The following is an 18683-nucleotide window of genomic DNA, read 5'->3' as shown; positions in this document are numbered from 1 at the left end:
ATTAGAGGTCCATTAAGGGATGAAAATAAGTTTGACATTTGTATTACAATTGAAAAACCTATCATTTTATTAATTTAAGTTGCAGTATAAAAACAATATTAGGTCAATGTCATAAAAATATAAACTTTTTTGTACTCTGCTCAAAACTTGGGAAGGGCTCGGTAGAACCTCGCTCTTCCCCAGTTTCTCAGCCTCATACAAAAAAGTTTATATTTTTCTTTCATTGATCTAATATTGTATATTTATTTTCCTGTTGTATTGTTTATTATGGTCATTGACAATTAAATAGGTAGATGAAGGAAGATGTGGTATGAGTGCCAATGAGACAATTTTCTCTCCATCCATTAGTAGCAATTTATAAAAGTAAACCATTATAGGTCAAGGTACAGTCTTCAACACGGATGCCCTGCTCACACCACACAGCAAGCTATGAAGGGCTCCAAAAATTACTTGTGTGAAACCGTTCAAACAGGAAATCTAACAGTCTAATCTATATAGAAAAACGAGAAACGAGAGAAACACTTATGAACCACATAAACAGATGACAACCACTGAACATCAGATTCCTTATTGATATTGTTTGAGTTTACTTATTGATATTGTATGATGTAAATAAATGTTATTACCTCATTAATGTAACCTAATGGTAATTTTGAAGAATATTAAGATAATTATAGATATAATTGTTTATATATGTCAATGAGCTAGGGTGGATTTAGCCATTTTTTTGGGGATACGATTGCTTTCAAGCAATCTGTAGACTTATACCAGTGGCTCAGGACAATACCCTCACGTCAACCGTTTTATTCTAAACATTAAGGACCATCTCAGATTCTTATGATTGTCTTGGTTTAAAAGGTAAAAACAAACAAAGGGATTGAACTTGAACAACTTTCCTATAATGTTCTTTTCATAATCATCATGTTTGATATTTCCCTTGACTTGTATGCCTGTTTTTAACAACACGGAAAATCAGAATTAAACAGTATTTATATTTAGTGTTTTTATAAATTTAGAAACACGTCAGAGGGGATTCCCCAGTTGTGATAAAAATGCGAGAGTTCTCTGAATTCCGATAAATCTATTTCTGTCATATAAGAACTGAAGTGGAGTTTTACTTATATGTCACCGTTATTAAACTGATATTTGATATTGTACTTCCATAGAAAAAAATAGAGAGGTTTGATATACGTTCTTACTGCAGGGTTTGTTAAGGTAATTATGCGCATGCGTATAGTTTTCTTGACTTCAAGGGGTACTAGGTTAAATGGTTGCTCTGGATTCCCCACTCAATTGATTAATTTATAACTCATGTGATCCTTTCTATGTATGTCTGCTATTGAGGGTTATTGTTGTTGCATAATTTTACATCATATGCATCATCTAAATTAAAATAAATGTAGTCCACATCGTAAAGGTTTACTTTCAACACCCCTTCAGGCGAAATGGAGTCTTCCATATTATCATTTCGACTTGTCTCCCTTCCGGAAGTCTCTTTCGTGAATTCTGAATCAAAACAACACGTTGAGAAAAATTAACTCGTTCTGTCGATCAACGTCGTATTATATTAAAAACGATCGCAATTTAAGCCGAGGAATGTGTACAGAAAGGAGTCATGATCACTGACCCAAAGGAAATTAAATATTGAAAGAGTTAGGAATGGGGTTCCTCCAAGAATTAACGTAGGAAAATAGGTGATAAGATACGAAGTGAAATACTTCTCTCACTCTGAATCTCAGTGACTGCTGTGGAAAGTAAACTTGAAATTGATAGTACAAAAATAAAACACCATATGCCGTAAGTACATTGTTCATACACTTTTAACCCGGATTGGCTACCGGTATTTTGTAACTATTCAGATTATGTAAATTACATTTTACATGTGCAGTTGAATTTATAGTTGTGAAAATAATGTTATCCAGCTACATGTATACATGTGTCAATGAAAACAATGGCAATCATATCCCTCAGAGCAATCTGCTCTTTGATTAAAGGGGGATTCCAACCGTTTGTCCCCATTCAAAAGTATTGATCGTCCAAAATAAAGGAGGGTCCATTCCCCAGAGCTACCCCTCCTGCCTCTGTAAGGTATTTTAACCTTGTACAATTTACATAAAGATTTCTGAATTAATAGTCAATTTTGAGGTTTTCACATAATTCCACAAATTAAAAAAAAAAGACTGAATATTGTGGGCTGCTGTACATAATACATCACCTGAAAAGTTTACATCTTACTAACACTAAGTAGGTATAATATTATTATATATAGAATTTTAATTAATTTCTATTGATTAAGTATTTTTTCCTAATTACTTTATTGATCTTTCTTATTTGTTTTGTTTCACAGATTTTATCCTGGTTTATGAGGAGTTATTAGAAACTAAAAGCAGTAACAGTGAGGTGGTAAAAGTAGGAAAATGGAGACAAAAATTCATGAAAAATTTACGCAAAGTTGGTTTAGAAATGGAAGAGGTTTGCACATGATATAATAATTGAATTATTAAGAATCTAACCTTTAAAAGTAATTTGCAGGGTGTTAAATAGAAGATTATTGATCATGTTATTAGACAATTCAGGTCCATAATTGCATTCTTTATATGATGGTGCAGCTTTATTAATCAATTTTAATGAGTTCGAATTTTCTTCTGTAAAGTGTTAACATGATAAAGTTGAATTTTAGAAGTTAATATTGGTTATTGCTGTTTGAAGTGATTTATGTGAAACTTTTATTGTAATATGTGTGGAAGGTCCATTGATTAAAGAGTTATAAATTCTAAAACAGTTCACCAGATATTAAGTGAAAAAATGTCTTGTCACCTTGAACAATAAAAACTCAAATTATGTTCTAAGATACTTTAAAACATCAATATTAATTCTTTCTCAACACATAAAGACACACAGATTATGTCACTTGTATACATTAGGAAACACAATTATGTCAAACTAGATACATTAGCCCTTTCCTCTATGGATTTTTTTTTTCACATACCTGGTTCGCATAGGATTTTTTCAATAAAAAAGAATCATGAGGTTTAAAGTATTTATGCATTGTGAAAATGCATATTTCATCAATGAAATTCCACTCAGAAATTCTCATGAATATCCTTTTTATATCAGATACAATTTTATTTTTTTGTCTGATAAAGTTTTTTGGTAGGAAAGACAAAAGACATTTAAACTGAGGCACTACACAGGCTTCAAAAGGCGTCATTATGGAGGAAAGGGTTAAGACACAGAAATTATGTCACCTAGATACATTAAAACACAGAAATTATGTCATTTAGATACATTAAGATAGTATACTATGTCAGATAGATACATTAAGACAATGTACCATGTCACCTAGATACATTAAGATAGTGTACATGTCACCTTGATATAGTAAGACATTATGCCATGTCATCTAGATACATTAAGACAGTGTACCATGTCACATAGATACATTAAGACAGTGTACCATGTCACATAGATACATTAAGACAGTGTACCATGTCACATAGATACATTAAGACAGTGTACCATGTCACATAGATTCGTTAAGATAGTATACATGTCATCTAGATACATTAAGACAGTGTACCATGTCACCTAGATACATTAAAACAGTGTACCATGTCACATAGATACATTAAAACAGTGTACCATGTAACATAGATACATTAAGACAGTGTACCATGTCAGATATATACATTAAGACAGTGTACCATGTCACCTAGATATAGTAAGACAGAATCCTATGTCACATAGATACATTAAGATACACAGAATATGTCAACCAAACACATTAAGCCAGTATGTCATGTCACCTAGACACATTAAGACTCACCTAGACACATTAAGACACACACAATGTGTCACATAGACACATTAAGACACACACAATATGTCACATAGACACATTAAGACACAGATGATGTCACCTAGATACATTAAGATAGTGTACCATGTCACATAGATACATTAAGACAGTATACCATGTCACATAGACACATTAAGACACAGATGATGTCACCTAGATACATTAAGACACACAAATGATGTTACCTAGATACATTACGACAGTCTGTCATGTCACCTATATACATAAAGACAAAGATTATGTGGGTTAGATACATTATGACAAACATAATTATGTCAAAATGGATACATTAAGACTGAGTGTCATGTCACCTAGACACATCATGATACACAGATTATGTCAAACTAGATCATACATTAAGACAATATGCCATGTCAGTTAGATACATTATTAAGATACACAGACTATGTCACCTAGATACATAAAGACACAGACTATGTCACCTAGATACCGAAAGACACATATTATGTCACCTAGATACCGAAAGACACATATTATGTCACCTAGATACCGATAGACACATATTATGTCACCTAGATACATTCAGACAAAGATTATATCAATTAGATACATTAAGACATGCATATTAAAAATTATTATATGACAGTAGATACATTTAGATTCACATAATTATTTCAAACTAGATACATTGAGACAATATGTTGTGTCACCTAGATACATTTATCTAAAAAAAACAGTAATGACATATCATGTTTTTTGTTTCCCTACAAGCAAACTGGAAAGCATTCTCTATGCACTATATCTAGTGTGTAATATAGAAATAACGGATGTGATGTGATAGACAATGAGACATTTATACTCCAGGTTTCAATTTAGTATACTAAAAACTAATGGAAGACTGCTCTCTTACATGCTGTATAAGTTCCTCTTCATTTCAATAGCTTGTCTAACTTCTTTTTTGTTTCTGAAAAATTCAAAGTCCAGATCTATGTGGTATGGGCTTTGCTAATTGTTGATGGCCTATAGTTGTTAATTTGTGTCATTTTGGTTCTTGTGAAGAGTTGTCTCATTGGCAATCATACCACATCATCTTTTTTTTAAAAGACCATATCTATATATTGTTGTGGCCTTAGTCAGTAACTGCAATTGTTTGCATTTTAAAATGGCAAATAGTATCTAATCATGTGTTTTTTTTTCTAATTAGGAAAATGTGCAAAGTCAGAAAAAGATCACAACATTCATCAAACTTCATGCGCCATGGGATGTATGCTGTTTCTACGCAGAGGACCTTTGCATGAGAGCCCCATTACAGGTATAGTGGGGGATTCTCTTCATTTTGAAAACTTTTTATGTCTTCACATATAAACCTACACTCACAAACAAGCACCTTTTCATTATGATTATATGTAAAAGTCTATTTTTTTGGTACACTTTTGAAAAAGTTTGAATAGATGTACTTACACTTTCATGCAAATTTTTTAACCATTAGTCATGATTAAAACGGGATTGTTGCATGACGCCAGAAGTTTTATAAGAGACAGATCTTTGGTAAATTGAAGCAAATTTAGCTTTATAGATGTAAGCGTATTTTGCCTTATATCTGTAGATGAGTAGTTTATAAATAAAAAAAAATATATATACTTTTCATAAATTAAATAGAAATTTCCATTTTTTACTGATCTCTATTTTCATGTTTCAATATTTTTAGCAATAATTCTGAGTGTTTTGATTCCTTATGTTAAGTTGAGGAAGTAATTGTTGCAATCTTTTTTTTTAATAAATGTTACTTTTTAATTGAAATATTAGCAAGACTTATATTATAGACTTTTCATATATATTACACATTATTTATAGCTAATATTCTCTCTACATGTTGTTTTTTTATTGTCATTTTGGTTAAAATTTTACATCTAAACCTAATCAAAATGTGCATGCATGTTAACAATTCTATTCTGATTTATTCAGCCAACAACTTTTTTAACTAAAATCTGATAGATTTTGGAGTCAGCAAAATCAATTTTTCCAATAGAGCAGTTTTGAATATCTCAATTTCAAAGGTTATATCTTTGGTTAACTTGCTTGCTAGTTGAACCATGAAGTCATTATTAGGTTAGGTAAACTACCCTCCTTCAAAAGTAGACCAGACTAGCAGATAACCAATCTATCTGTCTGTAGAAATACACTATTTCAAAGGAAGGTATTAAATCTTACCTAATACTGACTTCAAGGTTTAGCTAGCAAGCAATCTAGCCAAAGATATTACCTTTGCCTACACACTCGATGCAATCAGCTGTAATGTGAGTCCAAGTACTGATTAAACTTGGTTCCTCACTTTAAAAGGCTACCAATGTAACTATCATGATACAATTGACTGCATGCAAATTGAGACCTGCAGGTTTATATAAATATATAACTATAACACACAAAAACACAATTTTTCTTGCATTTTCCTTATCACATACTAATAATTATAATTTAATTAATTGCTTTTGATATGTTATTTTTATTATTATTATATGTGATTAAAGGGGCACTAGCTACGAGATATATAAAAAATCTAAAGTTTCATTTTTTTCTGTTTGTTCAATCAATAATGAAAGTGCATACCTGTCAACTGACCCGGATTCTGCTGGTGTGACCCGAGATTTTCACAATTCTGAGGGATCACCCGGATCACCCGCTGGGTCATTGAAATAACCCGGAAATTCCAAAAATGACCCGATTTCACCCGTATTTCTTAGCCTTGAGATTGATTTTCATAAGTAATATTCCTTTGAAATACCGGCAAATTCGTAATTCTTCCATAAACATGCAGTTCATCTAGCTATGTAAACTGTCAAATTAAGTGACCCATTAAGTGCATGGCTTCACTTGACAGCTTTGGTGTCAAACACACTGTTGATTAACACCAATTACCTTAGCTTTAGGTCGTAAATAAATTGCCCTGTTGTTTTACAAAGATATTTCAACTAAGAGTTACTTCCCCTTATTTGTCACCATTCAAAATTATTCCTTATATTTACGTTTTATGGGTGAAAAAGATTAAATCATAATAGAATGAAATTCAAAACAGTGTGGCTGTGGCCATTGATTGACACATTAAATTCATCCATTGACTGGGACAATTTACGTGAACGTTTGTCTGTAACGACCACTGTTCACGACGTACCTACGATAGACATTTAAACTGTGGGGTCACCAAGGTTTCTTAACGCTTTTATCATAAAATAATTCGAAAAATTAATCAGAAATAACCTTTATGTTTTGATTTATATAATTGATATAAATCAAAACATCGTGTTATTTCTGATTAATTTTTTCGAATTACTTTATTAAGGTGTTGAGAACCTTTGGTGACCCCATAGTTTAAGTGTCTTTAAAAAGTACACAGTGAGCAATGGTCGTTACATACAAACGTTTACCTAAATTGTCCCAGTCAATGGATGAATTTAATGTGTCAATCAATGGCCACAGCCACACTGTTTTGAATTTCATTCTAATATAAAATTCAAATACATATTGAAAAATAACTTTTCATTATTTTTATACCTTTATACAATTTTTAAAAAAAAGTTGCAAATTATTTTTTACATTTATACTTCCTTTAACTGTGTTACTATATTTTATCATAGTCTAATTTCCTTGTCATTTGAGAGATGAATGTTCAAACATGTAATACCTCTACAAGGTATGTTTAAAGGCTAGTAGTCTCATTTTAAAATTACATTTGAAAAAATAAAATTTAGATGATGACAAAAAGTAAAGGACATAAAACTGTGATACACAAGTTTAATAATAAAAATCTTTAAAAGTGTAATGAAATAATAATAAATAAGATTTAAAATGACTTAACCAAGTGAACATGCATTGATGTTTTGGTGTCTTTGATGTACATTATAAGAAAATGTACCATAAATCCTGAAATTCAGCTCGAAAAAGTTCGTACGCGTTATGACCTGAGATTTGATTCTTCAATGCAGGTCATGACCTGCATTTTCATCGTCACAGGTTGACAGGTATGAAAGTGCAATAGTGAAATAGCAATTCGCTTTTTGCAGCCAAAAAGGTTCAATTTTGTCAAATTACGCTAAGAAACATTGATAATTAGGAATTCACTTGCAAGTGAATGAGTCGACCTCTTTAAATCCGTATTCATGTGAACTTCAATTTAATCCCTAGCTAGAGGTTGACAACGCATGCATTGTACGTGTACTGGTTATTTAAAGAAAAAGAATGTCAACAATGAAAGTGAAACTACGGTAAATCATTTGATTACTAATTCGATGCACATAAAATCATTCTTATACGGTTAAAAGCAATGAGAAACATCTATTTTTAATCTATAAAATAAAATCAAACAGACCTATAAAAATCCAATTGCACTTGTTGGTTTAATCTATTCATATCTTTATTTATGTTTACATCGCTTATATGGTCATCTGAGGTCAAATGGATAGGTAATTACATGGCGTCTGGACTAAAATACACACGAAACGAACCTATATATTTATATCTACCCCATGCTCTGTAAACTGTTAATTTTAGACTTTTGATAGTTTGGATAAATGTTTTACATTGTTATAAATCAAATATGAGAATTTGAGTCAAATCGGTGACCATGAATTTGACAGCTAGTGCCCCTTTAACATTTATATACAGGTGATTGCAGGCATTTGAAAAAAAAAGTTTTGATTTTTAGTCTATTAATCATATTTAACAGTAGAGTAATTTAATACATTTTTACGACTATGACTACAGATATTTGATAGGAAAAGTAACGTAAGTTGTTTTTGCATGATGACTTTCCCTTTAATGTAGATTATTTGCTGACCATATTTATATGTTAACCCCCATTTTTAAAAAATTTGTATGCTGGATTGGGGATATGAAAATCTTAGAGCATCCATTTTATTATTGTGCTTGTATAATATTTTTTAAGCATTGAACAATAAGAAAACAATTGTTACAAAGATACATTTACTTTTGTAACCAGAGTATATAGTGTTACCATGATTAGGGCCCTTTAGTGATCAGTCTGTCTGTCTGTAACAAAGTGTGTCAGCTATATATAGAGAACTGTTAGGATTTCTTACTTAACACTCTACATGTATATTGACAAACATCAGAGGGTGTGTCATAATGTATGTACCGGTACAACATCCTAGGTCAAAGGTCAAGGTCAAAACTTGGGTTTCAGTTGACAACACCATGTCCAATGGTAAATATCGTGTCTGATCTATGACTTGAGAACCATTTTGATAATGATTTCAAAGTTTATACTTAACATGTATATTTACCAACACCAGAGGATGTGTCATAATATATGTACAACTTTGTAGGTCAAAATTCAAGGTCAAAAACTTTGGTTTCAGTTGACTACACCATGTCTTAGGTAAAGACAATTGTTTTACCACATGTTTAATACAGCTGGGGCCAAAGCGATGGCTCCCATCTCAATGATGTCTAGTTTTCATTCTATCCTTTTGTTCATCAGTCTTTTTGAAATTAAAAAGTTGTACTTTTAACAACATTTAGTTGCAATATTGAGATATATATATATATATATATAATATGTGTGTATAAGGATGAGATAACAGATTAATGATATATTTATCAGATTAAGCATACTGATGGTGGTATATATAATTTTTATATAAATATGATGCACGATATCAGTAAAAGTTTTCTATGAATCCCTTATGGTTAAAGTGTCATTTTACTGGTTTTCACGACTAGTTATCTCATGCCTAAGTGTTCCCTTGCTTTAAGTTTTGTCAAATGTGTCTACAAATTTTATGTATTTCCCTTTTATTTTCATTATTTGTCAGCCTTAAATTAACTGAAAATTAAATCCTAATAAACAAATTGTCTTTCTTTCGATAAAGCGAATTCCTGTAAGATCTATTAGCTAAGCTTGATACATTTTAAGTTCAGTTATTTTAGTTCAGTAAAAAAATTCTGGCCACTCAGCAACATGAGAATTTAATAAACTGCATGGACTTTAAGGTATGTTCTATAAAGAAATCTAGATTAATAATCAACATTTCAGGAAACAAAATGAAATTAGAACTATTTCACTTCTGCAGGAATGTAAGATTGAGTTATAGAATATCTCTAATTTGCTGAAGGTGTTAAAAGTAGATTTTTATTTCTTGTAAATTGATTGATTATACTTGGGATTTGTAAAACAGTTTGAAGTTGGGCAATCTCAGGTTTTAATTTGATTTTTTTTCAAACGGAAGAATAGAATGTCAATATAAGAAGAAAATTATAAGAGACTTGGTATTCCAAAACATATTGCCTACAGTGGATTCATTTATTTTCGTGGGTACCAATTTTCGTGGTATAAGGAAAACTCACATGTTCGTGGATATTTAATTTTGTGGTTTTACAAGCCTATAGAAATTTTATTATTCGTTCAACATTTAATTTTGTGGTTCACACGTAATCCACAGTAATATCCAATGTTTGATTTTCAAAGCTTTGACAAAAAACATTCGTGTGGGACTCAATTTCCTGTGTTTAAAAAATTGTTGATGAAATTTCTCATCAACTTTTCCATTCAATCACAATACAAATAACATCTCTGTTGGAGCAATTCTGCAATCTGACTCTTATAGTTAGTTGGGGGTGTTCAAGTCAGACGGTATAATTCTTTTCAGATGCATCTTAATTAACAAAACTTGTATTATGTAATAACGAGTACTTCAAATATTTAAATTACTGCCAGATATTATTCCTTTGAAGTAGTATTTACTCATTTGATGTTAGATAAATGAATTGTTTGCTTATGAAGTATTATTCTGTTTAACAATCATGCAAGTTATAAAAAGGGAAACTATTAAATATGAAAAAGTGTAAAATATGGAGATGTTGTATTATTGTCATTATTAGACAACTATCCACCAGAGTCTGAATGATGTGAATGGCAGCAAACATAGATATTTAGTTTTATTTTTTGATATGCAGCATGTTAGGTACACAGAAAAAAAGGTTATGGTTCTCCTTATACTGACTGTTCAATTTTTTTTTGGTATACTCAAAAGTTTCAAAGTAGTGTATTGTAGATCTAAGAGTTGTCTCTCTTTACAGAATATTCATAACTGCATTCAATTTGTATTGCATATTTCTCATGAGTATGAGTTAGGACTGATAAATAATATTTTGTACACATTCCACACATGAATCCCCTTTTCCATGATAATTATTGGTGGTGTGGTAGTAAAATCTGCAATAAATAACAAAATATGTAGTCAAAATGAAAAAAATGAAAACAACACGTAACAAATATCTTTCATCAGGACTGATGTTCAATGCTCAATGCCAAATATTTGAAAGCCAAGGATGTATCAGAATAGAAACAGTTGAAAAGCTATAAGACCAAACAATCATATAACCTTTTATCTTGATTTGTGTAGCTTACCTTTAAAAAACATCAATATAAGCAGAAGAGGTAGATCAAGTTATGAACTGTTGATGATGCAATGCAATGTCAATAGTACTTGATAAACTATTTAAATTACATGAAATTAAACCTAATTTAGGCAAACCTTTTAATAATTTTATGTGCAGAAAAGATCAGTGTCTTATTTCTAGATGTCGTATAGGTCATACTAGAATAACACACAAGTATCTTTTAAAAAATGAAGATGAACCACAATGTGTACCTTGCAACTGCAAGTATACTATTAAACATGTTTTAATTAATTATATTGACTTTGCTGATATTCATAAGAAGTATCAATGTCAATAATATGTATGATTTATTTAATAATGTTCCATTTACAAATATTGTGGAATTTTGAAAGAAATGGGAATTTATTATAAAATATAAAAATGTTATTATATTTAAGTCGTTTTTAATTATTATCAAGTTATCTTACTGTTGATTTTTATTTGTAAATAATCAATTTGCTTTAGTCTAGAATTTTAGTATATTGAAGGACTTTATGTCTTATTTTAAAAATATGCTTTAAATTGTAAAAATATTCGACTCAGCTCTCGCCGCGATATAGCCTTTTTGTGCTAATGAGGCGTAAAGCAACCAACAATCAATCAATCAATGATAAACTATTTATAGGACTAAACATAAAGAACTTAATAATCTGATATATTCATGAAACTATCTACAGTGTTTTAAAGATGCTTTCTTATAATGTTTTAAGTACATTTCAAATTATAGTACATTGAATTACATAACACTTGGTTCTATACTTTATCAAATGGTAATGACCATTTTATTAGCCTTGAGACAACATTTACAGCTAATATTCATATTGTATATCCATTATTGTGTGGGCCCTAGTCAGATCAAAGATATTTCTTGGGAATTTCTGCCAGTAAAATATAAACTAATGGTAAAGAAATTATTCTGTAGCCTTTCACTACAATTTTTATTTAATATCTTTTGGGTATAATTTGATGTATGATTATATATCTGTCATGCAAACCATGCATTAGATGTCTATGTTTTATTATCTGATATCTTTTGTCAGGTAAACCTAGGATTACTACCTAATAAATCTCTAAGGAAGTACTGTACAATTGAAGTTTAAATCCATAACCAAAGCAACCTTCTATGTCTTTTGGTCTTGGGTGGAGGGTTTGTTATTTGCAATCATCTTACCGCATCATCTTGATTTTATACATACATTTAGGATGAAGTTTTTGGTTTTATTAAGTTTAAAGAAAACAAAATTCAAGTCTCTTTTTTTATTCTTTTTTTAGAATTATTGATAAACAAAATACTCTGCTGAACTTTAATTGATATTTAGGCCAGGATTTTTTAATTTGTTGGTTTACGGATCCGCCGACCCGATTTTTCCAATTTCCAGAATAAAAATAAAATTGACTTTTCATGCTTTTTTATTCCCGCCGACCCTAACAAATGCATTATCCCTGAAAAATAATTAAATTTTTGTTTTTTATGAAATGAAATGCATTAATCACTAACAAAATTGATAACACTTTCTGTTGTGAAAAAATAAAACTTCCAGTTTACGTTTCTAAAAATAGACAAATCAATTATAACTGACCTTGAAATGTCGTTTGCGCAAATAATATTGCGGAACAAAACTTGTGTTTAAAACCAATTACACAATAAGTTCGTTTCCCTTATTTGTCATCAGTCCGTAAGATGCATCATCTCATAAAAATAGACTTGTCCAAATGTGGACAAGGTAAAGGCGTCAAGTTGAAGTACTGAATATTAACAAATCATTTGGAATTTTCTTGTTTCATAGATAATAAAAAAATTATCGTCCATTTGGATAAAAAACGGGAATGCGAGACAACAGATTAACCCGATAATCTCGTTTTCCAGTGGACGAGTCTATTAGGTTTTTGACCCGTGTGTTGAAACTTATTTTCGTACGACGTTTTTACATTTTTTTCTTTATCAGTTTTCGTGCTTGAAGATCATTATTCACCAAGTTTTCTGGAATTGATAAAGAGCTACGCGAATTTATTTTTCTTGTTTCTGAAATGACGATTTAATTTCGTCTTTGTCCGTGCACCCCCCTTTTTTTACTGTAAATTATTAGACAATGTCATGCGATGTTTATAACAGTTGAGCAATATTATTTCATCGAACTAAAATTGAAGAATTGATGATAAAATAGCACAACAAACATATTGTTAGAAAGGTGAAATATATATTGATTTTGCATATTTTTCTGTCTTCAAAGATGATTTTTTTTTTTTTTCCCGACCGACTGACCCGACTTTTTCATGGGGAAAATCCGTAAACCATCAAATTAAAAAACCGTGGCCTTATTTATAATTTACAAATACTTATGAATAACATGACACTTATATCATCTCTAAAAGAAGAATAGGTCCTTATTATTGCCATTTATCTTTTTGGTAATGATGCAGATACAAATTTATTAAAGCTCTAATCATCATGATTTCAACCAATGCTGTGAATACATTAAATTGTGAGAAACTAAACACTCAATTCTCCAAATAACAAAACATATTAAGATACAATGTATGACATACAGGGTTCTTGTGTTAGGCAATGCACATGAATAATTTTTTCATTGTTTGGAAATTGTGCTTGCCATTTGATGAGGCAAATGACAAATTTAATTGGGCCGGAATACAATTTGTCTTAAAGATATGAAATATCCTGAAATTTTTTTTTTAATTAGTCCGTAAGTCGGAACCTCTGCATGAATATGTAACAGGGTCAAACTTCTTTTTCTAAATTTTCTGCTGTTAACTTCATTCTGCAAAATATTATCAGGTGGTGAAGATTGCATGGTCATTACAGTTTTTGCCGTAAGATGATACTCTATTAGGTGATGTCATAAACAATGTTTTGTAGGGAGAATTGTTCATTAAACCAAGTACTCCTGGTGGTGACAAATCATTACTTCACTCTCAATAATGGTTAATATCACTAAGAAACACCTGCTGTTTCTCAGTCAGTTAGTTTTTGATTTGGGAATTTACATAAACCATCGGATGTCCCTCTCAGACAGTCTGATAGAGCATAGATGTAATAGATTTTCATCTTATTTCTTATATATGCTATGAATAGATATTCTAACTAAAGTACAATTAAAGCAACCAGTTACAATTAGGTGCATAATTTTCTTTAATTTTTTTCTCTTTTTAGTGAATTATCTTCAGTTCACAGGCCCTCATATAATAAGACTTTTAACAACCATGAACTTTTATATATATATATAAAGTTCATGGTTGTTAAAAGTCTTATTATATGAGGGCCTGTGAACTGAAGATAATTCAATAAAAAGAGAAAAAAATTAAAGAAAAATATGCATATATATATATATATATATATATATATATATATAAATATATATATATGCTACAAATAAGAAACTGTACATGCACAAATATTTCTCTTAGATTAATTTGCTTCTAAACAACCCTTATCATTAGTAAGGTGTGTAAATGTGAACCTTTGCGGCAGTGTACTTATTCCTTTTGGAAGAAATACTCTAGTTCAAACATTTCTTGGCATATTTTACCTAGGGTTTCATTTCCGACGAAATAAACTCACTAGGGTGATGGAGGAATACACTGGTGCATGCAATTTTAATGCAAGTTGTGCACACAGGAATGAAAGTACACTTACAACCAACCAACATCCTCACCCAATTGAGGCAAGCACACTACCATAATCTAGAATTGAACCCTAAGTTATCTTGATACAATTGTATTTTATCTATTTCAGGCACATCCAAACCCTTCAAATAACTGGTCAGGTAAAATCCTTAAGATGCTGAGAATACCCAATGTGATGGCTGAAGAAGTTCCTAACAAACCATTAGATTATTATACATGTGCTTTTAAAAAATCTAAATTGAATAGGTAAGGTTATTAATGAGACATATATAAATGATGTAAAGTTTATATACCTGGCCTTGCGGTCATAAAACTTTCCAGCACGATTTTTGTACTCAGACTCAAGAATCAACCAATCAAAATACTGGATTTTGTGTTTCGAGCACTTATTTTGTACTCGGAATACTGAGTAAAGTTTTATGACCGAGAGCCCAGGTATATTTTGGGATGAACATTTTGGTGGCTTTTGTCTGTTTAGTTTTTCCACCAAATTGTATATGTTCAACTAAGTTAAATTTTTGGAACATCAATGAAATTGAAAATTCACAAAACATTTTTTTTACAAGTGAATGAATATTGGTATCCACGAAAATAAATTAATCCATAGTACTAACTAAAATACTCATCTGATTGATCTATGACCTTAAAGTTATAAAGTTTAATTTGGATGACAGAATATTGTTAAGATATACATGAGACAAATAGACCTACAATGTACTAGGCAATAACCAATGCATGAAAAGAACCATACTATATTGCAGTTATTCATCTCGACAAAAGTTATCACCACTCAATATAAGAGCTTTTGAGAAAGTGTGACCTAAAATTCTCTCTATAGGAATATTTAAATCTTACAGTCTCACAGATAAATTATATTTTTGTTTTAAAAACACTGATTTTTTTTATCAAGCTGTTATCATATACATTAGTGTCAGAGCAACAACATTCTGTTTGCCATATTAAGAAATAATTTATTTACATCATCTGGTTGCAGGATTCTCTCACTGTGTTAATTAAGACCCATTGGTGACCTTTGGCTTTTATCAGCTCTTTTGTTGAATTGTTTTCTCTTTGACATATACCCCATTTCCTTTCTCAATTCTATTTGACTTGAAATTTTTTGTATTTATAAATAATATTGAAATAAGTTGTCATGTAATTTTCTATGCAGGTTTTTAGGAAGTGATAATCAGGAGACATATTTCTCAATAACACAACGAGGTAGGATAGTGTGGGAGATCTTAGCAACGACAGCGTATGGTAAACGTAAACATGCAGAGATTGGAGTGGAGAGATTACTAGAAGAGGAGATATATAAAGCTGCATATGCTTTACATGATGTAAGCTAGTGTTAATATTTGGAGGGAAAAGGGGGATGGGGGGGGGGGGGGGGGGAGATTTAGGAATTTATGATTTGGCAAACTTAATTAATGACAACATGATCGTAGAAGTAAAATTCACAGCAGTCATATTGAATTCCTAGTTAAAATTAAAAATAGCAAAATAATGACAGATCTTTAGACCAAACCGACTAACAAACACTTCTATATAACTTATAAGAAAGATGTGGTATGATTGCAATGAGACGAATCACAAGAGACCAAATGACACAGAAATTGTGCTGATATCATCTGAAAAAGGTATAAAGAACAATTCTGTATTAAAACTCAGAATAATTTGCAAGAGTGAAGAAGGCTATCAAAGAACCATGCAGACAAGAAGTTACAAAACAACCAAGGATCAAAAAGTTGCAATAGAAAATTTATAAAAAACCAACTGAAAAGAGAAGACAGCATTAATAGTAAAGAACTATTACACAGGAAATCAAATATCATTAAGACAACACTTATTATTATGCATACCTTTCTACAACCAGATATACATGACATTGTGAAAGATAGGATTAATGTTTTCACATAACTGTGAATTTATGAAAGAAAATTTTCCAGAACCACTGTTTGCAGCTTACATTAAAGAGATAGAAACTTAGAATAAAAAAGTACATGGGAAACTTAATAAAATGAAAATTACTTGGCAACAATAACATCATCAAAACATGCATAGAAGAATGTCGAATTGTGAAATATTTATAGAAATGAAGGAGAAATTAAACTTGAGACATTCAATTTCAAAGACAATATTGTGGATTCATTATTATTTGTTGGATACCAATCTTCGTGGATTTAGTTGGTACAGGTTAACCACTAATTTAAATGTTCAATCAATTACAAATTTTCTATCAGGTTGTATGCAGACTTTGGCAAAACCATGAAATTACATATCCATGAAAAGGCAATTTTCAGCAATTCACGAAAAATTGGAACCCTCGCAAATAAATGAATCCACAGTATTAATAGATGTAAACTTAATTGTAAACCTTGTACACAATGAAAATATGATGACAGAGATCCCTCTATACAGAACCTAAGAATGTATGACAGATATTAAATATAAAATTGAGAAAGGAAATGGGGAATGTGTCAAAGCGACAACAACCCGACCAAAGACCTGACAACAGCCAAAGGCCACCAATGGATCTTCAATGTAGCGAGAAACTCCCTTGCCTGTAGGCCTTCTTCACCTGGCCCCTTAAAAAATATGTATACTAGTACAGCGATAATGGACGTCAAACTAAACTCTGAATTATACACAAGAAACTAAAATTAAAAATTAGATAACATGAAAAAAAGACTAGCTGAACATTTTAATAGGAAGTATTATAGAAAAGAGGACATGTCAGTTCAAGTTCTCAACAAATTATTTAAAAATCTACAACGTATGAAAATATATTGAAACGATTGGATGCAAAGACCAAAGACTCTTAGACTGTTTAGGGTTAACATAAAAAAGAATACCTTTGGATTAACTGATTACAAATACTTTGATTTCTTCTGTAATAATTTTTACTTTATAGAATTTTTTTTTTTTTATTGCAGGGAACTTTTGAGAAACCAAAGCAACCAATAAGACCTGAAAAACTAAACGACAGACAAATATTATATGAATATTGGGCAAGGTGGGGCAAATGGTTTAAGTACCAACCACTAGACCATATACGGGAATATTTTGGAGAAAAAGTAGGAATATATTTTGCATGGTTAGGTAAAGTATTATAATTACATATCTGCTTATCTAGTCCAATACACTTTGATCTAAGTTTTTTTGCTTACAATTTATAAATTGTTTTCTACACAAACATTTAACTTAATAAATTGGCAAATTTTGACAGTCTGTCTTAACATATATAATGACAAAAACAAAACACCTGAGTAGCCAGAAGCACAGATGAATGGACAGACAAACTGTCTTTTTTTTATGGCCCCCTCCATATTCCTTAATGGCAGGAGACAGTAAATGGAAGCAGGGTTAAATTGTGATATTTTACTGAGGATTTTAAAATTGTACTTCTCTCTGTCAAGAGACTGACCTTATTAATGCTTTTAAGCTTGCACCTTTTGGTAAATTATGAAAAAAAAATCTATTGTACAGAAATTAAGTTAATATAGTAAGATGTTAAAATTGAGAATGGAAATGGGGAATGTGTCAAAGAGACAACAACCCGACCAAATAAAAAACAACAGCAGAAGGTCACCAACAGGTCTTCAATGTAGCGAGAAATTCCCGCACCCGGAGGCGTCCTTCAGCTGGCCCCTAAACAAATATATACTAGTCCAGTGATAATGAACGCCATACTAATTTCCAAATTGTACACAAGAAACTAAAATTAAAATAATACAAGCTAGACTAACAAAGGCCAGAGGCTCCT

General features: G+C 30.8%; 1 protein-coding gene across 7 annotated transcripts in view; it reads left to right on the top strand.

Moving 5' to 3' along the window:
* LOC143055847 (anoctamin-7-like) overlaps positions 1-18683 on the top strand; it is a 77361-nt gene that overhangs the window by 34075 nt on the left and 24603 nt on the right. For 6 of the 7 annotated variants that reach the window (XM_076228895.1, XM_076228897.1, XM_076228891.1 and 3 more), the window contains 6 exons: positions 2348-2472; positions 5025-5132; positions 8579-8599; positions 15027-15163; positions 16089-16257; positions 17854-18019. In XM_076228895.1, the coding sequence (XP_076085010.1) occupies positions 2348-2472; positions 5025-5132; positions 8579-8599; positions 15027-15163; positions 16089-16257; positions 17854-18019 (726 nt within the window). The remainder of the gene's footprint in view (positions 1-2347; positions 2473-5024; positions 5133-8578; positions 8600-15026; positions 15164-16088; positions 16258-17853; positions 18020-18683) is intronic. The other variant, XM_076228894.1, reaches the window with a different exon arrangement.

This window comes from Mytilus galloprovincialis, chromosome 13 (assembly GCF_965363235.1).
Source record: "Mytilus galloprovincialis chromosome 13, xbMytGall1.hap1.1, whole genome shotgun sequence".
In the NCBI taxonomy this organism is placed as follows: Eukaryota; Metazoa; Mollusca; class Bivalvia; order Mytilida; family Mytilidae; genus Mytilus; species Mytilus galloprovincialis.
Note: the sequence above shows the minus strand (reverse complement) of the source record. Positions and strands in the feature narration are given on the sequence as shown.